The 21,317-nt window shown below is 36.4% G+C and overlaps 1 protein-coding gene across 5 annotated transcripts in view; it reads right to left on the bottom strand.

Moving 5' to 3' along the window:
- IFT74 (intraflagellar transport 74) overlaps positions 1–21,317 on the bottom strand; it is an 88,919-nt gene that overhangs the window by 1,040 nt on the left and 66,562 nt on the right. For all 5 annotated transcript variants that reach the window (XM_006101224.3, XM_014466573.2, XM_006101225.3 and 2 more), the window contains 3 exons: positions 7,330–7,493; positions 6,465–6,590; positions 1,411–1,471 (listed from right to left, as the gene is read on the bottom strand). In XM_006101224.3, coding sequence (XP_006101286.1) covers positions 1,411–1,471; positions 6,465–6,590; positions 7,330–7,493 — 351 coding nt within the window. The remainder of the gene's footprint in view (positions 1–1,410; positions 1,472–6,464; positions 6,591–7,329; positions 7,494–21,317) is intronic.

Genomic DNA, 21,317 nt, shown 5'->3' with positions numbered 1-21,317 from the left:
TCTGGCTCCTCCCTGGCCGCCTGCCACTTGGCACACTGCTACATCCCTCTCGCAATCTGGGACCCCTCGGGGGCCTAAACTGCAGTCAGACATCTCCAGAGGGTCCCAGATTGCAAGAGGATGTAGGCCAGGCTGAGGGACAACTCTTCTCTGCCCCTCCCCCCCCCAATGCATGAATTTCTTTCACCAGACCTCTAGTAGTAATATAATTGTGGGTCAGAAAGGAACCAAATAATACTAGTATTTTCCTTATTGATAACTAAAGATGGGACAGGAAAAGCACAATTAAGCTATTGTTAAAAAACAATATATTATTTTAACAAATTAAGCATCAATTGAAACTTAAAAAGCCAAGCAGAACTGGTTTCAAAAAAGTTCACTTAAAATGGAAAGCTTTTTTATAGTTAATGTTATACATCTCAATCAAATTCTGGTCTTAGAACAATCCAACGTTCAGAACAACCATGTTCTCTAGAGTATCACAAAGAATTTCAGGTCAGTCTCCAGACTTCACTTGATGCTGCACAAACCTGGAGTGCTGTCCATCAGCATATTGTGAACGGGAGTCTTTTGCTTTAAAACTAAGTTGCATGACCACTGGGAATAGAGGCCCTAATGCATCTCATTTGGAAGTATGCTGTGGTCCACGCTGCCCTGAGCAGTGTCCTATAGCAGAACATATGCTGCATGGAGTCAGGATCTAATCCTCCAAGCAGAGATGTCCTTGAAAGGGGACGGGGAATAGAAAACTACTTTGGGGAAATGTTTCTTACAACTCCACAGTGCATGTCCTCAGCAGCTGCTTCCCCTTATAGGCATTCAAAAAGATAAGCAAGAAGATGGGACATAGGTACCATTTTGGTAGAAATCAGATGAAGTTGAATTGGCTGAAACAGATGAGCTTGAAGGTCAAATCTCTCATACAACTACTTAGTTTATCTCCTTTGCTGCACAGATATCCAAGTACAGCAGTATAAACAATGATACTTCCTTCCCCCCTACACACATACATATGGTTATATATAATTCTCCCAACAACTCTATGAGAGGAACTATTAACTATATTTGAGATGATAAAATTGAGGGTTAAACAAATTAAATAAATTGTCCAAAGTCCATGACTTATAAGAAGTTAGCATTTAAAATTAGATCTACTGACTCCATATCCTATGCACTTAGTCACTATGCCATGCTACTTTGCTACACACACACACACACACACACACACTCTAACTATTGTAAAGTGGAAACTAAATCTTATTCCTTTATTCCCACATAGTTTAGCTCAGTGTTTCGTACATATTATGTACCTGAAAAAATGTGTGTTGAATTATTTAATTTCAGTCTGTAAATAAATTCATAGAAAAATAATCACTAGATCAAGTTCATTTGCAGCTTTTTAAAGGATACATTCTTTCATCACAAAATTATTTTGTTCATGGTGTTGCCACTTCCTTTCCAAATTTGTAAGCTAAAAACACAAAAGAAAAATGTTATCCAGTGCCCCTATTCACAAAAATTATTAGACACACTTTTAAGAGGATAAGAAAAAAAAAACCACAACTTTAAATCTTATCAACTCCTTGCATGAGATAAAGCTATTGTAGACAAAAAAGAAATTTAGGGAATATTAAATAATAGTAAATACATGAATAAATACAATGTTGCCTCTGACAATAGGTTTAGTCTATGTTTATTTTAGCAGGAATATATTTAAAATATTTATTATACCAATGAACATGCCAACCGAAAGACAATTTACTATTTATACCTTTCCCAAAAGATCTTAAAAAAAGAATGAGACATGATGGGAATGTCTCCTTAAAATCTGGAAGTCTAATGCCATAAATGTAACGTATATTCTAACACTGTCTAAGGTTCAGCTATATAGGAAAGACTTCCTTATTTCCAGGGCTACACTTCCTGTCTAGTTCTACAAGCTGTGATAAGAGCAGAGCTGCAGTGTGAAGATTATAAGAGGGCTGGCGAAACGCTGGCACTGTTACAATAATTTCTGCATCAACAGGAAGCTAATGTGGATATTATATTGATGGTTGCTTCCTCAGAAGACAATTTTACTGTTATAGAATTAAATTGTTTTTCTGATTTAATTAACCTTGTAACTCTGGGTTACGGTCTTTCTTTTTTAAGATACACATAGTTGGTGTGTTTTTTTCCTAAGCAAAGTGCCTTCTGAAAAATAAAACACAAAATATTCTGCCCAGACATTTCCAAGAAGTAATAATCACTTTTAAAAATCTGATAATTAAAGCAGCTTTAGTAATATTTCTTCATGCTCTCATGATAAACTTATTTTCAGGGCATAAGTTCAGACTTAATGTAGCATCCATCCTATTGTTTCCTCCAAAGAGATAAATCTAGATATTAGGATGAATCATAACTAATAAATCATGTGAGCCTTATGTGCTATGAGTTAACACTACTAAATCAGATCTAGCTCCCCAGACAGGACCTTGAAGTGAAGATGGACTTAAGGAAGCTGTCAGCACTTTCTGACAATAAATCTAATAACCTTTTGCAAAGTCAAGTACCACACTTTTCCCTCTTTGTTTTACACAAAGAAGTGGCCTTCTTATAAAGCAGCAGACCTTAGGTGCTACACGAATAATGCTGTAAAGCAACACTGTGCCAGATGGTCAAATCCCTCCCATATTATACATCTATATTTGAGATTTGCCTTTAAATCTCCAAGTCTATCATGAAGCACAATTCTGTTTTTTTCCTAAAACTTACTTAAAACATCTAGTATAAGTTCCTTATATATTCTAGATATTAACCCCTTATCAGATATACGATTTGCAAATATTTTCTCCCACTCCATAGGTGCTTTTTTATTTTGTTGATTGCAAAAGGAACAGAAGCTTTCTACTTTGATGTAGGTCACTTATTTCTGCCTTTGTGGCTTGTGCTTTTGGTGTCATATCAAAAAAATCCTTGTCAAGACTAATGTCACCTATGCTTTCTTCTATTAGTTTTACAGTTGTTCCAATATTAATATGTTTAAATGATTTCAAATAACTAATAGCAATTCATTCAAAAAATAGTCTGTGATGTAAAATTATTTATAGATGTCAAGAACTAGTTTTCCATGAAATATTGTAATAGATAGGGAGATCAGAATTTGACTTGATTATTTGGAACTCAAAAAAGGCAACAAAATAATACTGTACAGTGTGTCTTATGTTATAAATTCCTATTATCAGTATATGTGGTTAAGAATATGATTAGAACTTAATGTAGAAATACACAAAGCAACTGTTGACTGGCTCTAAGAAATTGTGTTTGTCAAATATTTTCCTTCTTAAATAATCTAATCAGTAGAAGAGGGCCAATATTCCATAAGAAATATCACTATTTTTTCCTAAGAACCATTTAAGACGATGACTCCATAAACATTTTTTTAGGTTTCTTCTTCAGCACACATCACACACTGTTTTTTGAATGAATGGCTATTAGTTATTTGAAATCATTTAAACATATTAAAAGGTTAAATATTCTAAACATCCTAGGATAATTTCCCCACTTACAAATCTATATCAAGACTTACATATTATGAATTAGAGACAGAATAACTGACTGATAAATTTTAATTATGTAAATTAGTGATTTCTAAGCTTTTAGTAGTTGTAGCAAACTCTGGTGAGCTTCTACCCCATACAAGAAGAATATAAGGTATACCTTTTTTTAAAAAAATGGTACATCCAGAGAATGAATTAGCTGATGTCACACAAAAAAAAGAGCTTGAAAATATTGGGGGGGGGTAGGTGGGTGGGAAGTAATCAACCAAGAACCTTGTATGCATATATGCATGGCCCATGGCCACAGACAATGGGGCGGTGAGGACTTGGGGCAGGAGGGGCAGGGTTGGGGCGGGCTGGGGCGGGCTGGAGGGGGTCAATGGGGAAAAAAAGGAGACATATGTAATACTTTCAAACAATAAAGAATTATAAAAAAAAAAAAGAAAAGAAATGCTTAAAGACTGTATGCATAGAATGATTTCATTTTTTGGTAAAAACCATATAATTAATATGGGTGTATAACTGCAAAGGAGAAAGTCTGTAAAATGTTATACCAAAATGTTAATGATTATCTGTCATGATCACATTATTATATAAAGAAAAGAAAGAAAAATGTTAACGCATTTAGCATTAATAAATCATAGTTGCAAACTGTTACATAGCTGTAAATCAAGAAGTTCAAGGATAAGACTGCTCTTTACAGAATTATTTGAATAATTTTAAAAATTAGAAATAACCTAAATGTCCAATAATATAGAATTGGTTTAGTAAATTATGCTATATTCATGTAGTCAAATATTATAAAGAATCATATTTAAAAATATCTATAGACAATGGTAAGTACTTATCTATAATAATAAAAGTGTAATATGCTAATTAGACCAGACAGCTGAACGACCTTCCAGACATCATTCTGGACAAAGCTGCGATGGAGGGGGTCAAGGCAGAGGTGATTAGTGGTGATCAGGCAGGCAGGCAAAGTGGTTAGGGGCAATCAGGGAGGCAGGCAAGCAGTTAGGAGCCAGCGGTCCTGGATTGAGAGAGGGTGCAGGCTGGGCTGAGGGCCCCCCCCGCCCCCCGCACAAATTTCGTGCACCGGGCCTCTAGTAGTTAATAATGAAAAACTGGAGTGAGGTGACATCTCACTGTAATTTTGATTTGCATTTCCCTAAAAGTTACTGATGTTGAGCATCTTTTCATATATCTGTTGGCCATTTGTATGTCTTTTTGGGAGAGGTGTCTGTTCAGGTCCTCTGCTCATTTTTAATTAGATTGTTTGATTTTTTTGGTGATGAGTTTTTTATATATACTTTGAATATTAACTCCTTGTCACAGCTATGGTTTACCAATATCTTCTCTCATTTGATTGGTCCCCTTTTTGTTTTGTTGGTGGTTTCTTTTGCTGTGCAGAAGTTTTTTGGTTTGAGATACTACCTCACACCTGGTAGAATGGCTACTAGTATTATCAACAAAACAAGTAATAACAAGTATTGGGGAGGTTGTGGAGGAAAAGGAACCCTCATTCACTGCTGATGGGACTGCACACTGGTACAGCCACTATGGAAAACAGTATGGAGGTTCCTCAAACAATTAAGAATACAGTTACCATATGACTCAGCAACACCTCTTCTGAGTATCTAATATTTATTTGAAAACATTTATTTGCAAAGATATATGTACCCCTAAGTTCACTGCAGCATTATTCATGGTGGCCAAGACATGGAAACAAACAATCATACTTCAATAGATAACTGGATAAAGAAGATGTGGTACATATATACAGTGGAATACTACTCAGCCATAAGAAAAGATGAAATACTGTCATTTGTAAGAACCATGGATGGATCTTGACAATATCATGCTAAGCAAAATAAGTCAGAGAGAAAAAAGTCAAGAACCATATGATTTCACTCATATGTGGAATAAAGAACTGAAAGCAACAAGTGAACAAATAAGACAAAACAAAACCTCACAGATACAGATAACAGCATGGTGGTTACCAGTGGGAAGAGAGGTAGAGGGCAATAAAGGGTAAACGGGGCCAAATATATGGTGACAGAATATTTAACTTTGGGTGGTGGGCACACAATACAGATGATATATCATAAAATTATATATTTGAAACCTATGTAATTTTATTAACCAATGTCACCCCGATAAATTTAATTTAAAAAATAAAAATAAATTTCTAAATAACATGTACAAAATGATAGCATTTCTATAGGTATATAGAAATAAATGTGTACATATGTGTGTATGTATAAATAAATGTGTACATATATACATATAGACTAGAAGGACCCACACAAAAATGACAAAAATTACCTCTTCTGGATGGTGGAATATTAGTAATCAGGTTTTATTTTCTTTATTTATAGATTTTATGAGTTAGCAAAGTTTCTGCATTAAAAATGCTTTACTTTCGAAAAATTTTTAAACTATTATCCTAACCGGCTGGTGAGGTTCAGTGGTTGAGCGTTGACCTACGAACCAGGAGGTCAAAGTTTGATTCCCGGTCAGGGCACATGACTGGGTTGTGGGCTTGATCCCCAGTATGGGATGTGCAGGAGGCAGCTGATCAATGATTCTCTCTCATCATTGATGTTTTTATCTCTCTCTCCCTTTCCCTTCCTCTCTGAAATCAATAGAAAAAATAAAAATAAAACTATTATCCTAATGGCTGTGCCCTGAACAGTGCCTAGCATAAAGAAGGCCTTCAATATAGGTTTATAGAAGACAGAAAAGCAGGAGTAAATTCATTCTGAGTGGAGGTTATCTGGCTATCTACAAAGCCAGAAAATTTGGAAGGTAAATAAAACAGATGGGGAAGAAAGGAAAGGATCATTTTGAGGTGAGAATATTAAGAGAACAGGACAGATAGTCTACAATCAAAATTAATTGCAAAGTTTGTTGTTGTTTTTTTACCTGAGAATGTGTCTCATTTTCTTGCAAGTGTGCTTTTAGTGTCTCATATTCTGTGGTTAGCTTCTCTGTTATTTTCTTAAAGGCATTTCTGCGTGTTGATAACACTGTTCTCTCCTGATGTAATTTCTAGGTGGATCCAAATAGAAGTAAATAATAGGCTTTAGCAATATCTAGTAAGCCAATATAAACTGAATTTGACAAATACTTTCACTGATAGTCTGATAAAATTCTACCAAGGCTATAATTACTTTAAAACTGTTTGTAAAAACATCCTTTGAACTATAACAAGCTAAATTAATATTAACTATTTTAATAACTCTCTTAAGGCTTCCATATCTATTCCTGCCCCACCAAATTTACATTAATGCAAATGCAATAAAAAACCACTGACAAGTCTTAAACAGGGAAATACCGTAATCAAATCTGCATTTAACAAAATTCATATTTGTTGAAATGCTCTATCCCTTGCTTTTCAATTTGTGCCTTTGGTTTAAAAGTTAAATCACACCAGCCAGGCTGGTGTGGCTCAGTGACTGAACATTGACCTATGAACCAGTAGGTCACAGTTCAATTCCCAGTCAGGGCACATGCCTGGGTTGCAGGCTTGATCCCCAGTAGGGGGAGTGCAGAAGGCAGCTGATCAATAATTCTCTCTCATTATTGATGTTTCTGTCTCTCCCTCTCCCTTCCTCTCTGAAATCAGTAAGTATATTTAAAAATAAAAAACTTAAATCACTCTAATCTTCTACTATATGTGTAAACATCTTTATTTTTTCTTAATACACATGAAATAATCAACTGAAAATAATATATATTAGGTTTGATAAAGAAAAAACAACTTGAATAATTTTGTAATACTATTTACCTTTTTCTTTTCTTCACCTGATGCTTTTAAAGCTGGCAAATCATTAAATGTCTCCAGATCAATCATCATTTGCTTAATCTTGCTTTTTAGAGAATGTTGCTCCTCAGTCATCTTACTTTCCAGAAGCTCCATTTTCTGTAGATCCAACTGTAGGCGTTGACTGTCTGAAACATGGGAAAATTCAAGTTCATAATTAGTCAAAACTTTATTCCTTTCACAAAAGAAAATGCAATGCAACTATTAAAAATCATGTTTTATAAGAGTATTGACAAAAAAAACCAAAAACATATTCATTGCAACCAGTTAGACAATATAAAGATAAATTAAGAAAAAATATACGCATCCCCCAGGTAATCAACGTAACCTGATGAAAAATGTGTATTAGCTATGCTTGTTTCCATGCTCATATGAACATACAGAAAGAGACAGTTCTTTTCTTAATATTATAACATATGAGATAAAGAGTCATTATTTTAAACTAGAGGCCCAGTGCACAGATTCGTGCATCGGTGGGATCCCTCGGCCTGGCCTGTGCCCTTTTACAATCCGGGACCCCTCGGGTGATGTCGGAGAGCCGGTTTCGGTCCGAACCCCACAGGCCAGGCCGAGGGACTCCACGGGGATCAGGCCAACTTACGTCTGAAAAAAGCTTATCTCCATAAACCATATCACATCACAGCCTTCTTGTGCTCAGGAACACTAGCCAACACTATGCACTATGCGTGGGGGGCATTTTCAATAGCAAAAATCACCACAAAAAGCACAAAATGTGGAGAAAAGTTGCACTAATTATACCACAAAAAGGACAGGTTTACAGTATGAGAACTACAGCAAGTTCTTGCCTCATTTTGCCTCCACTTGAAATGCTCATGTCAGACAATTCAAAATTTTCACCAGTCTACACAAGGCACAAATGACCATGAAAGTGCTGTGAGTGTTGATTTGGGGATTACACATTAATTTTAGTGAGTAGGTAAATTTGTAAATACAGAATCCATGAATAATGAGGATTGACTACACATATGTTCATGTGTGTGTCTCATTCTTTGTTTCAAAAGTATTGAGCATCTACCATGTGCCAGCTGCTGAGGATATAGAGGAAATCAAATAGAGACATTACTTGTGCTCAAGGAGCTATATTTTAGAAGTAGAACCAGGCAATAAAATAAGCATGTACATTAAACTGGATAACTACAGGAGTCCTTCCTTATCCGTGGGGAATATATTCCAAGACTCCCTGTGGGTATATACTGAAACCTCGGATCATACAGAAACATATATATACTATGTTTTCTTTCTTACACATACATACATACCTATGATAAAGTTTAATTTATAAATTAATTTAGAATTTAAGTTATAAATAAAAACTAATAATAAAACAGAATGCTTATAACAATAAAATAAGGTTTATTTGAACACAAGCAGTGCCATACCAAGACAGTTGATCTGATAATGAAATGGCTAATAAATGACTAATGAGCAGGTAGCATAATACAGGGTGGATATGCTGGACAAAGGGATGACTCATGTCCCAGGCAGGACGAAAGATAGTGCATGATTTCATCACACTATTTAGAAGGGTGTGAAAGTTAAAACGTAAAAATTATTTAATTCTGGAACTTTACATTTAATATTTTGGACCACAGTTCAGGTAACCAGAACCATGGAAAGCAAAATTACAGATAAAGGGAGACTTCTGTAGAGAGTAATACAGGGTACTATAAGAGCATAGTCAAAAGAGCTCTCCAAGCCATGGCTGATTGCTCAGTGGTTAGAGCAATAGCCCTCGTTTGAAGGGTCATGGGTTTGATTCCTGGTCAAGGGATGTACCTGGGTTGCAGGTTCAACCCCGGCCCCGTCAGGGGCACATATGGGAATCAACCAATCAATGTGTTTCTCTCACATAGATGTTTCTCTCTCTCTTTCTCTACCCCACCAACTCTCTCTCTCCCTTTCACTCTTTCTAAACAAATAAAAAATAAAAAGGAAAAAATATCCTTGGGTGAGGATTGACAAAAAAATAAAAAAGTAATAATAAAGAGTTCTCCGAATCAATCAAACAAAAGAGAATGTAAAAGTGTTCCAGAGAAAACATTCAACACGTGCAATGTCCAGTGGTAAGAAAGCATGGTATCTTTGAGTAAATACTAAAGTTCCATGTGACTAGAACTCAGAGTTTGAAGAGGGTGGTGGTAGGAGATAAAACTGAAAAATGAGACGGATTTCAGTTCCAGAAGGGGTTTTTAAGTCAAGATAGGGCACTAGGACTTTATTCTAAGGGCTAGGAAGGCAAATCCTCAATGAGTTTTAAATCAGAGTGTGGCATAATTAAATTTTAGAAAGTTAACTCTGCTTGCAATGTGGACAATTAATTAGAATAATATAACTATGTGCAGAACAACTGGTTAAGTGTTGGTCCAGCAATCTAGACAAGAAATCTTAGACTGGTGTAAGATTAGGAATTTTTTATTGAATAATATTTATTAAATGCTTTCTATGTGCCAGGCAAACTTCTAGGCCTGGAGGATATAGCAATAAACAAAGCATAGGACTACATATCTGAAATATACAGTTATAGCAGATGGAAATAAATGAGAAAATAATGCAGAAGAGATCTCAAGGGACTCAAAACATATTAGGTACCAGTATTTGGGATTAATGAAATAATTGGACACAGTGGTTGAGCAAGGAATCAATGCAGAATTCAATTCAACTTGAGTAAATGAGTAGATGGTGGGGTAGGCAGAGAGAGACACAAACTTTTGTTTGGGGAATGGAATGAAATGATGGGTTGAAGTCAATTTAAAATATACTGCATTTGGGATACCTCAGAAACATCCAAAAAGTAACATGTCCATGTATAGGCCTGTTGAAGTTTGAAGACACAGATTTTGAAATCACCAACATAGAGATAACTGAAGCTATGGAAATGGTTGAAATCATTAAGAGAAAAGGATTCATGACAGAACTTATACAAATAAATTGACATGAAGAATCCTATAAAAAATAATAAGAAATGACCAAAGAAGAGGAGAATCAGGAGCTTTAGGAGAAAGACATTTCATGAAGTAGTTTGCAGTACCTAATACTACTTAGAGATTTAAAAGAGAAAAGGCTGCAAAATATGTGTTGGACTTACTGACTGGGAAGACTTTGATGTATCTGTTGAGAATAAATTTCTTAGAAAGAAACAGGTCCAAGAGTGACAGCAAGGCTTTAGGAAATCTGGCTGTGAAAGCCCGTGAAAGGGAGTGATGGTAGCTGGGCAGTGAACACTTGGGAAAGGCTTTTTCTTTTTTTGAAGAGGGGATAAAATGTAGAAAAAAGACTGGAGATAAATACCAAATTTCTAATAGTAAAAAACTCTTGACAATGGGATTAGAAATATTTTTTATTTTATTTATGCTTTTCTATATTTCCCAAATCCTCTATAATATGAACTATATTTATAATCAGAAAATATTTTTTTAAAATATTCAATTCTAATAAAATTATATACCTACCTTCTATGTCAAAAACTTAACTTTTTGATTCTGATTTTAAAAGTCCCTTTTTAAAGGGAGAGAAAGGTATAAGAGAGAACCAGTATTATGGAGTCCCTAAAATGTGCCTGGCTTTACCTGCTATCTGATTTACTTTTCATAATAGACCTAGGGGGTAAATGTTAAATGAGGAAACTGAAGCTTAGAAAGGTAGTTTACGTAAGGTCACACAACCAGTCAAGGCTTTGGTGCTCAATGATGTTATCATCTTTATCAAAGGTTCATTTTTTTGTTTGTTTTGTTAATCTTCACCTGAGGATATTTTATGCCATTGGTTTCTAGAGAGAGTGGAAGTGGGCAGGGGGGAGGAGAGAAAGAAATATAGATGTGAGAGAGACATATCAACTGATTGCCTCCCACATGCACCCTGACCAGGGCTGGGGATCTAACCTGCAACCTAGGTACATGCCTTTGAGTGTGGGCCAACACTCTAATCACTGAGCCATACCAGCCAGGGTGAAATACTACTTTATGATTAGAAAAAAAAAGATGCTTCTATGAGCAACACTGAGGTATGGGAAGAGAAAAACAAACACAAGGTCTTCTTGCTACTTCATGCTTCTTTCCTCAAGGCATCATTCTTTGTTTGGCTTTCCTTATATCAAAGTAAAATCTGATTAGAGCTAACTCAAAAATGGAGACTAATATGGAAATGAAATACCTGTCCTGCATATTCAGATGAAGAAATCTGAATTCAAAAATGCCTTGCCAATTTCCTTTCTCTTATGTGCTCAGTTACACATGTTAATAATCCTATACATCCAATAGCTACTTATTGTACAGAGGTATACAGTAGTAATACATTTTCATCTTAGAACATTTTGCCTTCACTTTTTATCTATTTTAAAGTAGGAATACAAGTGCCCTCAGAAAAATAATGATGATATTTTTACAGTGTCAAAGTCAGATGTAAACATCTTTTTATTATGTATAGATTTCAGGATAAAAGATTTTTATATTAAAACGAGAGGCCTGGTGAATAAAATTCGTGCATAGGTGGGGTGGGGTCCCCTTAACCCAGCCTGCACCCTCTCTAATCCGGGACCCCTCAAGGGATGTCCAAATGCTGGTTTAGGCCAGGATCAGGCCTAAACTGGCAGTCGGACATCCCTCACAATATGGGACTGCTGGCTCCTAACTGCTCACCTGCCTGCCTGCCTGATCACCCCTAACGGCCTCTGCCTGCCTGCTTGATTGCCCCTAACCGCCTCTGACTGCCAGCTTGACTGCCCTTAAGTGCCCGCCTGCTGGCCTGGTCACCCCCAACTGCCCCCCTGTGCCAGCCTGGTCACCCCAAGTGCCCCCCCCATGCTGGCCTGGTTGCCCCTCACTGCCCCCCTGTGCCAGCCTGGTCACCCCTCACTGCCCCCCCCACCCCCCGCCACCGGCCTGGTTTCCCCACGCAGCCTGCTGTTTGGTTGTTGCGTGACAGCATCCCAGATAATTTGCATATTCCTCTATTATTAGTATAGAGACAACTTGATCTTTTTTTTACTTTTTAGAGATAACTTTTTTAGAGTAAAATACAAAATTAAAATTAATGTTTAATGATAAAGTTTAATCTTGTAGTGAAATGTATTGTTTCCATATATATTTCTCTAGCTCCTTTCATTGGTTTTCTTATTTGTTTGTTTTTGTATTTCAGCAGTTTGACTATGATGTGCTTAGGTGAAGGATTTTTATATTTATCCTGCTTGAGATCCAATAAGCTTCTTAGGTCGATAAAATTAAATTTTTCAAAAAATTTGGGAAATTTTTAGACAATATTTCTTCTACTATCTTTTCTCTCCCATTCTCTGTCTTTGCTCTCTTTCTCTTTGGGACACCAATTACATTTATGTTAGAGTGTTTGAAATTGTGCCACAGATCATTTAGGCTCTATTCATTTTTATTTCTTCTTTAGACTGGATAATTTCTATTGATTTATCTTCAAGTTCATCAACTTTTTTTTTCTGCTGTCTTCAATCTTCAATTAAGGTCAATGAGTGAGTATGCATGCATATAAGCATAACTAATGGACATAAGACACTGGGGGGTAAGGGAGGGTAGGGGTGTGTCAAGGGTGGGGGGGAAAAAAAAGGACACTTATGTAATATCCTTTGTAATACTTTAAGCGAAAAATAAAAAAATATTAAAAAAAAAAAGTCATCAATCTTCAATTAAGGTCAATGAGTGATTTTTATTCACTTACTTAAATTTTCAATTCTAGAATTTTCACTTGGTTCTTTTTTGCTAATTTCATTTCTCTGTGGGATGCTCTATCTGTTCACTTATTATTATTTTATTTTCCTTTAAGTATTTAAATATATTTATAAAAAGTCCTTTTCGTTTCAACTTTTGGATTATCTCAGGTTCAATGTATAGTGACTGCTTTTCCCTTGACTCACATTTTCCTATTTCTTCGCATGTTCAGTAAGTTTTTATAATATAATGGACATTTTAAATGATATGTTGTAAACTCTACTGCTCCTTTCAAGAATGACTTGTATCATAAATGAGTAATGAACTTCACTGAACTAAAACTCTAAACTTTTCTCCTTTGGAATGGGCAGCATCTGAAATCTCCATGTCAGGTATTTCAACTTTTAGCTGCTGCTTTTTCCTAGGTCTCCTAAAGTCTACCCAATGCATACATAGCTTAGCAGTCAGATCAGAATTTGGGTAGAGTTTACACAGGCATACCTTGTAGATATTACATGTTTGGTTCCAGACCACGGCAATAAAGCAAATATCACAATGAGTTACACAATTATTTTGGTTTCCCAGGACATATAAAAGTTATGTTTATACTATACTGTAGTCTATTAAGTGTGCAGTAGCATTATATCTAAAAAAAACAATGTTCATACCTTAACTAAAAATATTTTATTACTTAAAAAAGCTAACCATCATCTGTGTCTTCGGTGAGTCATAATCATTATGTTGGCCGAGGATCTTGCCTAGATGTTGATAAAAACACAGTATCTGTGAAGTGCAGTAAAACAAAGCACAATAAAGCAAGGTACGCCTGGCACTCGGTCTCCTTCTGTGTCTCCCTAATACGTAGGCACGCAAAGATTAAGTTAGTCGGTTTCTTCATATAAGATTTACCAAAATTTACTTGCAATTAAGTGTTATTATCTTTACAGATTCTTTAATAAAAAAAAAGTCAAATGCAAACCTTTTCCTTCTATCTAATAAACCAAAAAGATTATTTGATTAAAAATATACCAGGTAGGTGACATTATAATAAAAATCTCAGGTTCAAAAATTGGTGACTCTAATCACAAGTATAACAATTATCACAGAGAGTTTAAAATATCGAATAGTAAAAAAAAAAAAAAATGCTTCAAAAGACATTGATTTAAGAAAGAAGGCTCTTAGCAACCAAATTTATTTTAAGTTGGTATAACTAAGCTAAAATTTTTTTGTTGCTTTAAGAGTCTATGACTCAACCATATTGGCACATGTTACTAAAAAACATACATATGTATATGGACTTAAATGTTGTTGACAGGGTTTTGTTTAGTTGGTTTCTTATCTCTAAGGTCAAAAAGAGTTCAGATGAGAATTAAAGTGCTAAAAAAGTCACTTAGGCTTATGGTTTCAATGCTCTGGATAGGAAATGTACTTAGCTTGTATATTTTGACTGTTGGGTGAAAACAATTATGTAAATCTAACTATAAGTTTAATTTGAAGATATATTAAGGAAATATTTAGGAGCTATACAAACTGCTTTTCCTAGCAAAAGGGAGAAAATGGTGGTTGGTATAGGGTAAAGTTTATCTTCCTGTAACAGCAAGTCCCCATGAAAAGCTAAAGGCTTCTCCAAGGGAAGAGACAGGAAGAGGATGCAGACTAGTTCCTTCTGATATGCTATGAAGTTGCAAAGTTTACCAAGCAGTTGTGTACACAGTGGCAAAATCTCAGAAGGAACCGCTTTGACCTGGGGAAATGTTTCTCAAATATTCTGCCATCAGTGCATTTGTTTATTCCCTGGAGTTTCCTTTCCAAAAATATAAATAAAAATGATTGCTGACAGATACCTTGCCTCTTTACGCATGCAATACACCAGTGTTTCTCAAACTTAAAAAAAAATTATTGAATTTATTACGGTGACATTGGTTAATAATATGTCTCAAATGTACACTTCTATGATACATCATCTGTATATTGTATTGTGTGTTCACCATCCAAAGTCAAGTCTCCTTCTATCACCATTTATCCCCCTTTAGTCTCTTCTACATCCCCTCAACCCCTTTCCGGCTGGTAATCTGTAATCACCATACTGTCGTGTTTATGAGGTGGGTGTGTTACTTTACGTAATACTTTCACATTTTACACCCAGCACCCAACCACCCTCCCCCCTGACAGCTGTCTGTTCTCTGTATCTATCAGTATCGTTTCTATTTTGTTTATTTTGTTCATTAGATTCCACATATGGATGAAACCATATGGTATTTGTCTTTTTCTGACTGGCTTATTTCAAGTAGCATAATATTCTCCAGGTCTATCACACTGTTACAAAAGATAAGATTTTCTTCTTTTTTAAAGCCCAGTAGTATTCCATTGTGTAAATGTACCACAACTTTTTTATCTACAAATCTACTGATATACATTTGGGCTGCGTCCAAATCTTGGCCACTGTAAGTAACACTGCAATGAACATAGGGGTGCATATATTCTTTCAATTTAATATTTCAGGTTTCTTTGGATATATTCCAAGAAGTGGACTCGCTAGGTCATGAGGCAGTTTCATTTTTAAGTTTTTGAGGAAATTACATGCTGTTTTCTACAGTGGCTGCACCAGTCTGTATCCCACCAACAATGTACAAGGGCTCCCTCATGGGTCCTCTTATATGAGACACATAGACCAACTGTCCAGGATCTGAGCTGTTAGACCACATAAACGTGATTTCAGTAGGCAGGCATACACATGTGAGATTGAGTCTATGTGTGACAGAGAGAGACAAACTTAGAGAGACAGAGCCTGAGAGATAGCCACTAAGCTACCCATGATAGTCACCTGTGCAGTGGGTCTTACAAATGCCTTATCTTCTTGAGGTGATACCTAAAAAAACTTAAATAGAGTGGGGCTCGCTCTGTGGGGAGGAGAGAGTTGTCATCTCATTCAAAGTCAGGTCAGGTGGAGTCCACTTGGTCTGAGGCTGCCATGTGGGGTCACAGTCAGCAACATACTGCTTGTCTGTCTAGAAATGGGAACCCCTGAGCAGGGAATATAGGTCCTCTACTGGTATCCAAACACACACATACACACACACACACACACACACACACACACACACACACACATATATACTCTTAATCCTTAACAATGAGAAAACAAACAACACTATATGAAATGGGCATAAGGTCTGGATAGCCACCTCCCCACAGAAGATACAGAGATGGTAGGGATACAAGATAGTGGTGGAGTAGGGAAAAGGTACACTCACCTCCTCCCAGGACCAAATGCAAATGACAACTAAATTACAGAAAAAATCAACCTGAATAACCAAATGAAGACTAGCTGAACAGAAGTCGTATAACCAAGGATTACAGAAGAAGCCCCATCCAGAGTAAAAGGAAGGTGGAGACACAAAATGGTGCTATCCCTGCACCCACATGTGGCAGAAGAGAATCCAAAGGGATCTCTCAGCTGCAAAAGTACTTTTTGAGAAGTGCGGGGTCTCAACCCCATGCTGGGCTCCAAAGCCTGGAGTACCTGAGCCGAGAACAGGCGCCCACATAACATCTGGATGTGAAAATCAGTGGGGATTCTGTCCACCAGGAAGAGACAGGGGTCTGGTAGAAAACCAAGTCCCCTTTCAAAGGGTAAGCACACAAAATCTCAGTTGCGGGCACTCATCCCGAGTTCTGGCAGAGAGACGGTGGCTCAGAGCCATACAGGGAGAGGGCTGGAGAACAGCTGGTAAGGTCCCTGTACTGAATTCAGGGAATGTCCCACAATTCCCACAGATGACATCTTTCCCAGTCGAGCACTCCCCTCCATTCGGCATCACCCTGAGGGAATACATTAGGCCCTCTCTCCTAGCTCCCTGTGGCCCTTCCCTGCCAAACTAGTGCCCTGTGGAAGAGTCAGCTGGCTATGGCCAGCTTGGGCCCACAGTGCAGCCTTTCTTGAAAGGCTCTGAAGGAGATTCGGGCAGACTCAGGGAGTGGCAGAGGTAAACAGTAGGTTAGATGAAGCAGAGAATCAAATCAATGATTTAGAAGACAATGTAGCAAAAAACATCCAATCAGAGCAGCAAAAAAACCACACACATCTTCTTTAAATGAGGGTAGCCCTGGCTGGTTTGCTTAGTGGTTAGAGTGTTGGCCTGGGGACAGAGGGTCTCAGGTTTGATTCCTGTCAAGGGCACTACCTCAATTATAGGCTCAATCCCTAGCCCTGGTGAGGGCACATGCGGGCGGCAATCGATCAATGTTCTCTTCTCACATCAATATTTCTCTCTCTCTTTGTCTCTCCCCCCTCCCTTCCACTATCTAAAAATCAATGGAAAAAATATCCTTGGGTGAGGATTATCAACCACAAAAAAATAAAATAAAAATGAGTGTAATTTAAGGGACCTTTGGAACAACATGAAGTATAACAACATTCGCATCATAACGGGTACCAGAAGGAGAAGAGAGAGAGCAAGAGACAGGGAACTTATTTGAAGAGATTATGACTGAAAATTTCCCTAACTGGGTGAAGGAAAAAGACATGCAAGTTCAGGAAGTACAGGGAATCCCAAAGAAGATGAATGCAAAGAGGCACAAACCAAGACCCATCATAATTAAAATGGAAAGTTTAAAGACAGAGAAAGAATCTTAAAAGCTATAAGAGAAAGAAAGCTAGTTACCTATAAGGGAGCTCCCATAGACTGTTAGCTGATTTTTCAACAGAAACATTTCAGGCCACAAAGTGATTAAAAACACATTTTTCAAACCGATGAAAAGCAAGGACTTACAACCAAGACTAATCTATCCAGCAAGGGTATCTTTTGAAATGGAAGGACAAATAAAGAGTCTCCCAGGCAAGAAAAAGCTAAAGAAGTTTGTTACCACCAAACCTGTATTACAAGAAATGTTAAAGGGACTGCTTTAAGAAATAGAAAAAGAAAAAAGAAAACAGATAAAGATAGTGAAAAGAATAAAATGGCAATAAATACGTACTTATCAATAATCACTTTATATGTAAATGGCTTAGATCAGTGGTTCTCAACCTGTGGGTCACGACCCCTTTGGGGGTCGAACGACCCTTTCACAGGGGTCGCCTAAGACCATCAGAAAACACATATATAATTACATATTGTTTTTGTGATTAATCACTATGCTTTAATTATGTTCAATTTGTAACAATGAAAATATATCCTGCATATCAGATATTTACATTATGATTCATAACAGTAGCAAAATTACAGTTATGAAGTAGCAACGAAAATAATTTTATGGTTGGGGGTCACTACAACGTGAGGAACTGTATTAAAGGGTCGCAGCATTAGGAAGGTTGAGAACCACTGGCTTAGATGTTCCAATCAAAGCACATAGAGTAGCTGAATGGATAAGAAAGGAAGACCAATATATATGCTGTCTACAAGAGGTCCACCTCAGAATGAAAGATACACACAGACTAAAAGTAAAGGGATGGAAAAGAAATGTCATGCAAGTGGAAATAAAAAAAAAAGTGGGAAGGATTACATATATCAGACAAAATAAACTTTAAAACAAAGGCTATAGTAAGAGACAAAGAAGCACACTAAAAAACGACAAAGGGAACAACCCAACTAAAGGATAGAACCCATGTAAACATTTAGGTACCCAGCATAGGGCCACCTAAATATGTAAGGAAAACCTTGATGGTCATAAATGGTGAGACTGACAGTAATACAGTCATAGTAGGGAATTTTAACACCTCACTGACATCAATGGATAGATGCTCCAGACAGAAAATCAATAAGGAAACAATGACATTAAATGATGCACTAGATCAGATAGTTTAATCAGAGCATTTCAAAGCAGCAGAGCATTTCAAAGCAGAATATACATTTTTTCAAATACATACGGAACATTTTGTAGGACAGACCACATGTTAGAACACAAAACAAATCTCAATAAATTTAAGAAGACTGAAATTATATCAAGCATCCTCGCTGATCACAATGGTATGAAACTAGAAATCAATCACAAGAAAGAAACAACAACAGAAAAACACACAAAGACATGGAGGCTAAATACCATAGTACCAAACAGGGAGTGCGTTAACAATGAGATCAAGGATGAAATAAAAAGATACCTTGAAACAAATGAAAATGAGAACATAACAACCCAAAACTTATGGGACATAGCAAAAAAAATCCTAAGAGGGAAATCCATTGCATTACAGGCCTATCTCAAGAAACATGAAAAAATCTCAAATAAAAAAAAAATCTAACTCTACACTTAGAGAAACAGGAAAAAGACAAACAAAACCCAAAGTGAATAGGAGGAAGGAAATAATAAAGATCACAGCAGAAATAAATGAAATAGATTCTTAAAAAAACAACCCAAAGATCAATGATACCAAAAGCTGGTTCCCAGAAAAGATAAATTAGATTGACAAACCTCTAATCAAACTCATCAAGAAAAAAAGAGAGAAGACCTGAATAAATAAAATCAGAAATGAAAGAAGAACTAACACCAAAAAATACAAAGGACTGTAAGAAAATCTTATGAACAACTATATGCCAACAAATTGGGCAATCTGGAAGAAATGGATAAATTCCTAGAAACATACTATCTTCCAAAACTGAATCAAGAAGGATCACAGAATATGAATAGACATATTACCACTATGGACATTGAAGCAGTAATAAACAGAAGTCCTGAACCAGATGGCTTCACAGGTGAATTTTACTAACATTCAAAGAAGCACTAACACCTATGCTTCTCAAACTATTTCAAAAAAATTTAAGAAGAGATAAGATTCCCAAGCTCTTTTTAAGAAGCCAGAATTATCCTAATTCCAAAACTACATAAGGATACTACAAGCAAAGAAAATCACAGGCCAATATCTCTGATGAACACAGATGCTAAAATCCTTAACAAAATATTAGCAAACCAGATCCAGCAATACATTAAAAAGATTATAGACCATGAACAAGTGGGATTCATTCCAGGGATGCAAGGTTTGTACAATATCCACAAATGAATAAAAGTGATATACTACATAAACAAAATGAAGGATAAAAACCACATGATCATATCAATATATTCAGAAGAAGCGTTTAATAAAACCCAGCACCCATTCATAAGAAAAACTTTCAGCAGAGTGGGAATAGAGGAAACATACCTCAATGTAATAAAAGCAATATATGACAAACCCACAGCCAACATCACACTCAATGGGCAAAAACTAAAAGCATTTCCCTTAAGATCGGAAATAAGAGACAGGGATGTCTGCTTTTACCACTCTTATTCAACATAGTAATGAAAATCCTAGCCACATTTAAATTGCAAAGAAAGAAGTCAAACTGTCATTATTGGTAGATGACATGATACTGTATATAGAGAACCATAAAGATGCCACTAAAAAAAAACAACTAATAAAACTGATAAATGAATTCAGTAAAGTAGCAGGATACAAAAGAAATATCCAGAAATCAGTTGCATTTTAATACACCAATAAAATCGATTCCATTTACAATGGCTTCGAAAAAAAAAAAAGAAAGAGGGAAAGAAAGAAAAAGAAACCTAGGGAAGAGTCACATCTGATGGCAAGAGGTGGTAGTGTCCCCTTCCCTTCTGCAGGCAGGAAAGTTAGACAGCCACTCAAGAAAACACCATGAAAAATACTGGTATCAAGAGACTACTGTATACCCATCTTTTATGTATATTCTCAATTATACTAAACATTTTCATTCCATCATTCTTCTTGGAGAACTTCTAATTCAAAGTTACCACACGTTAGCACAAAGAACACCTGTAGTTAGAATCCACTCATTCAAAACCCAAAGATTTAAGCAAAAAAAAATTTTTTTAAATATATTTTACTGATTTTTTACAGAGAGGAAGGGAGAGGGATAGTTAGAAACATCAATGAGAGAGAAACATTGATCAGCTGCCTCTTGCACACCCCCTACTGGGGATGTGCCCGCAACCTAGGTACATGCCCTTGACCGGAATCGAACCTGGGACCCTTGAGTCCGCAGGCTGATGCTCTATCCACTGAGCCAAACCGGTTAGGGCTTAAGCAAATTTTTATATGACTTTATCTTAGGCTCTTTAAGATCAATTTTGCATATTTGTTTCTTTCCTCTTTTTTTCAATATATTTTTATTGATTTCAGAGAGGAAGGGAGAGGGAGAGAGAGAGAGAGAAATATCAATGATGCTCTAACCAGTTTGGCTCAGTGGATAGAGTGCCAGCCTGCGGACTGTAGGGTCCCAGGTTTGATTTCGGTCAAGGGCATGTACCTTGGTT

The sequence above is a fragment of the Myotis lucifugus genome, unplaced genomic scaffold, assembly GCF_000147115.1.
Source record: "Myotis lucifugus unplaced genomic scaffold, Myoluc2.0 scaffold_346, whole genome shotgun sequence".
Lineage (NCBI taxonomy): Eukaryota > Metazoa > Chordata > Mammalia > Chiroptera > Vespertilionidae > Myotis > Myotis lucifugus.
The sequence above is the reverse complement of the archived record's forward strand: the minus strand, read 5'-3'. Positions and strand labels throughout refer to the sequence as shown.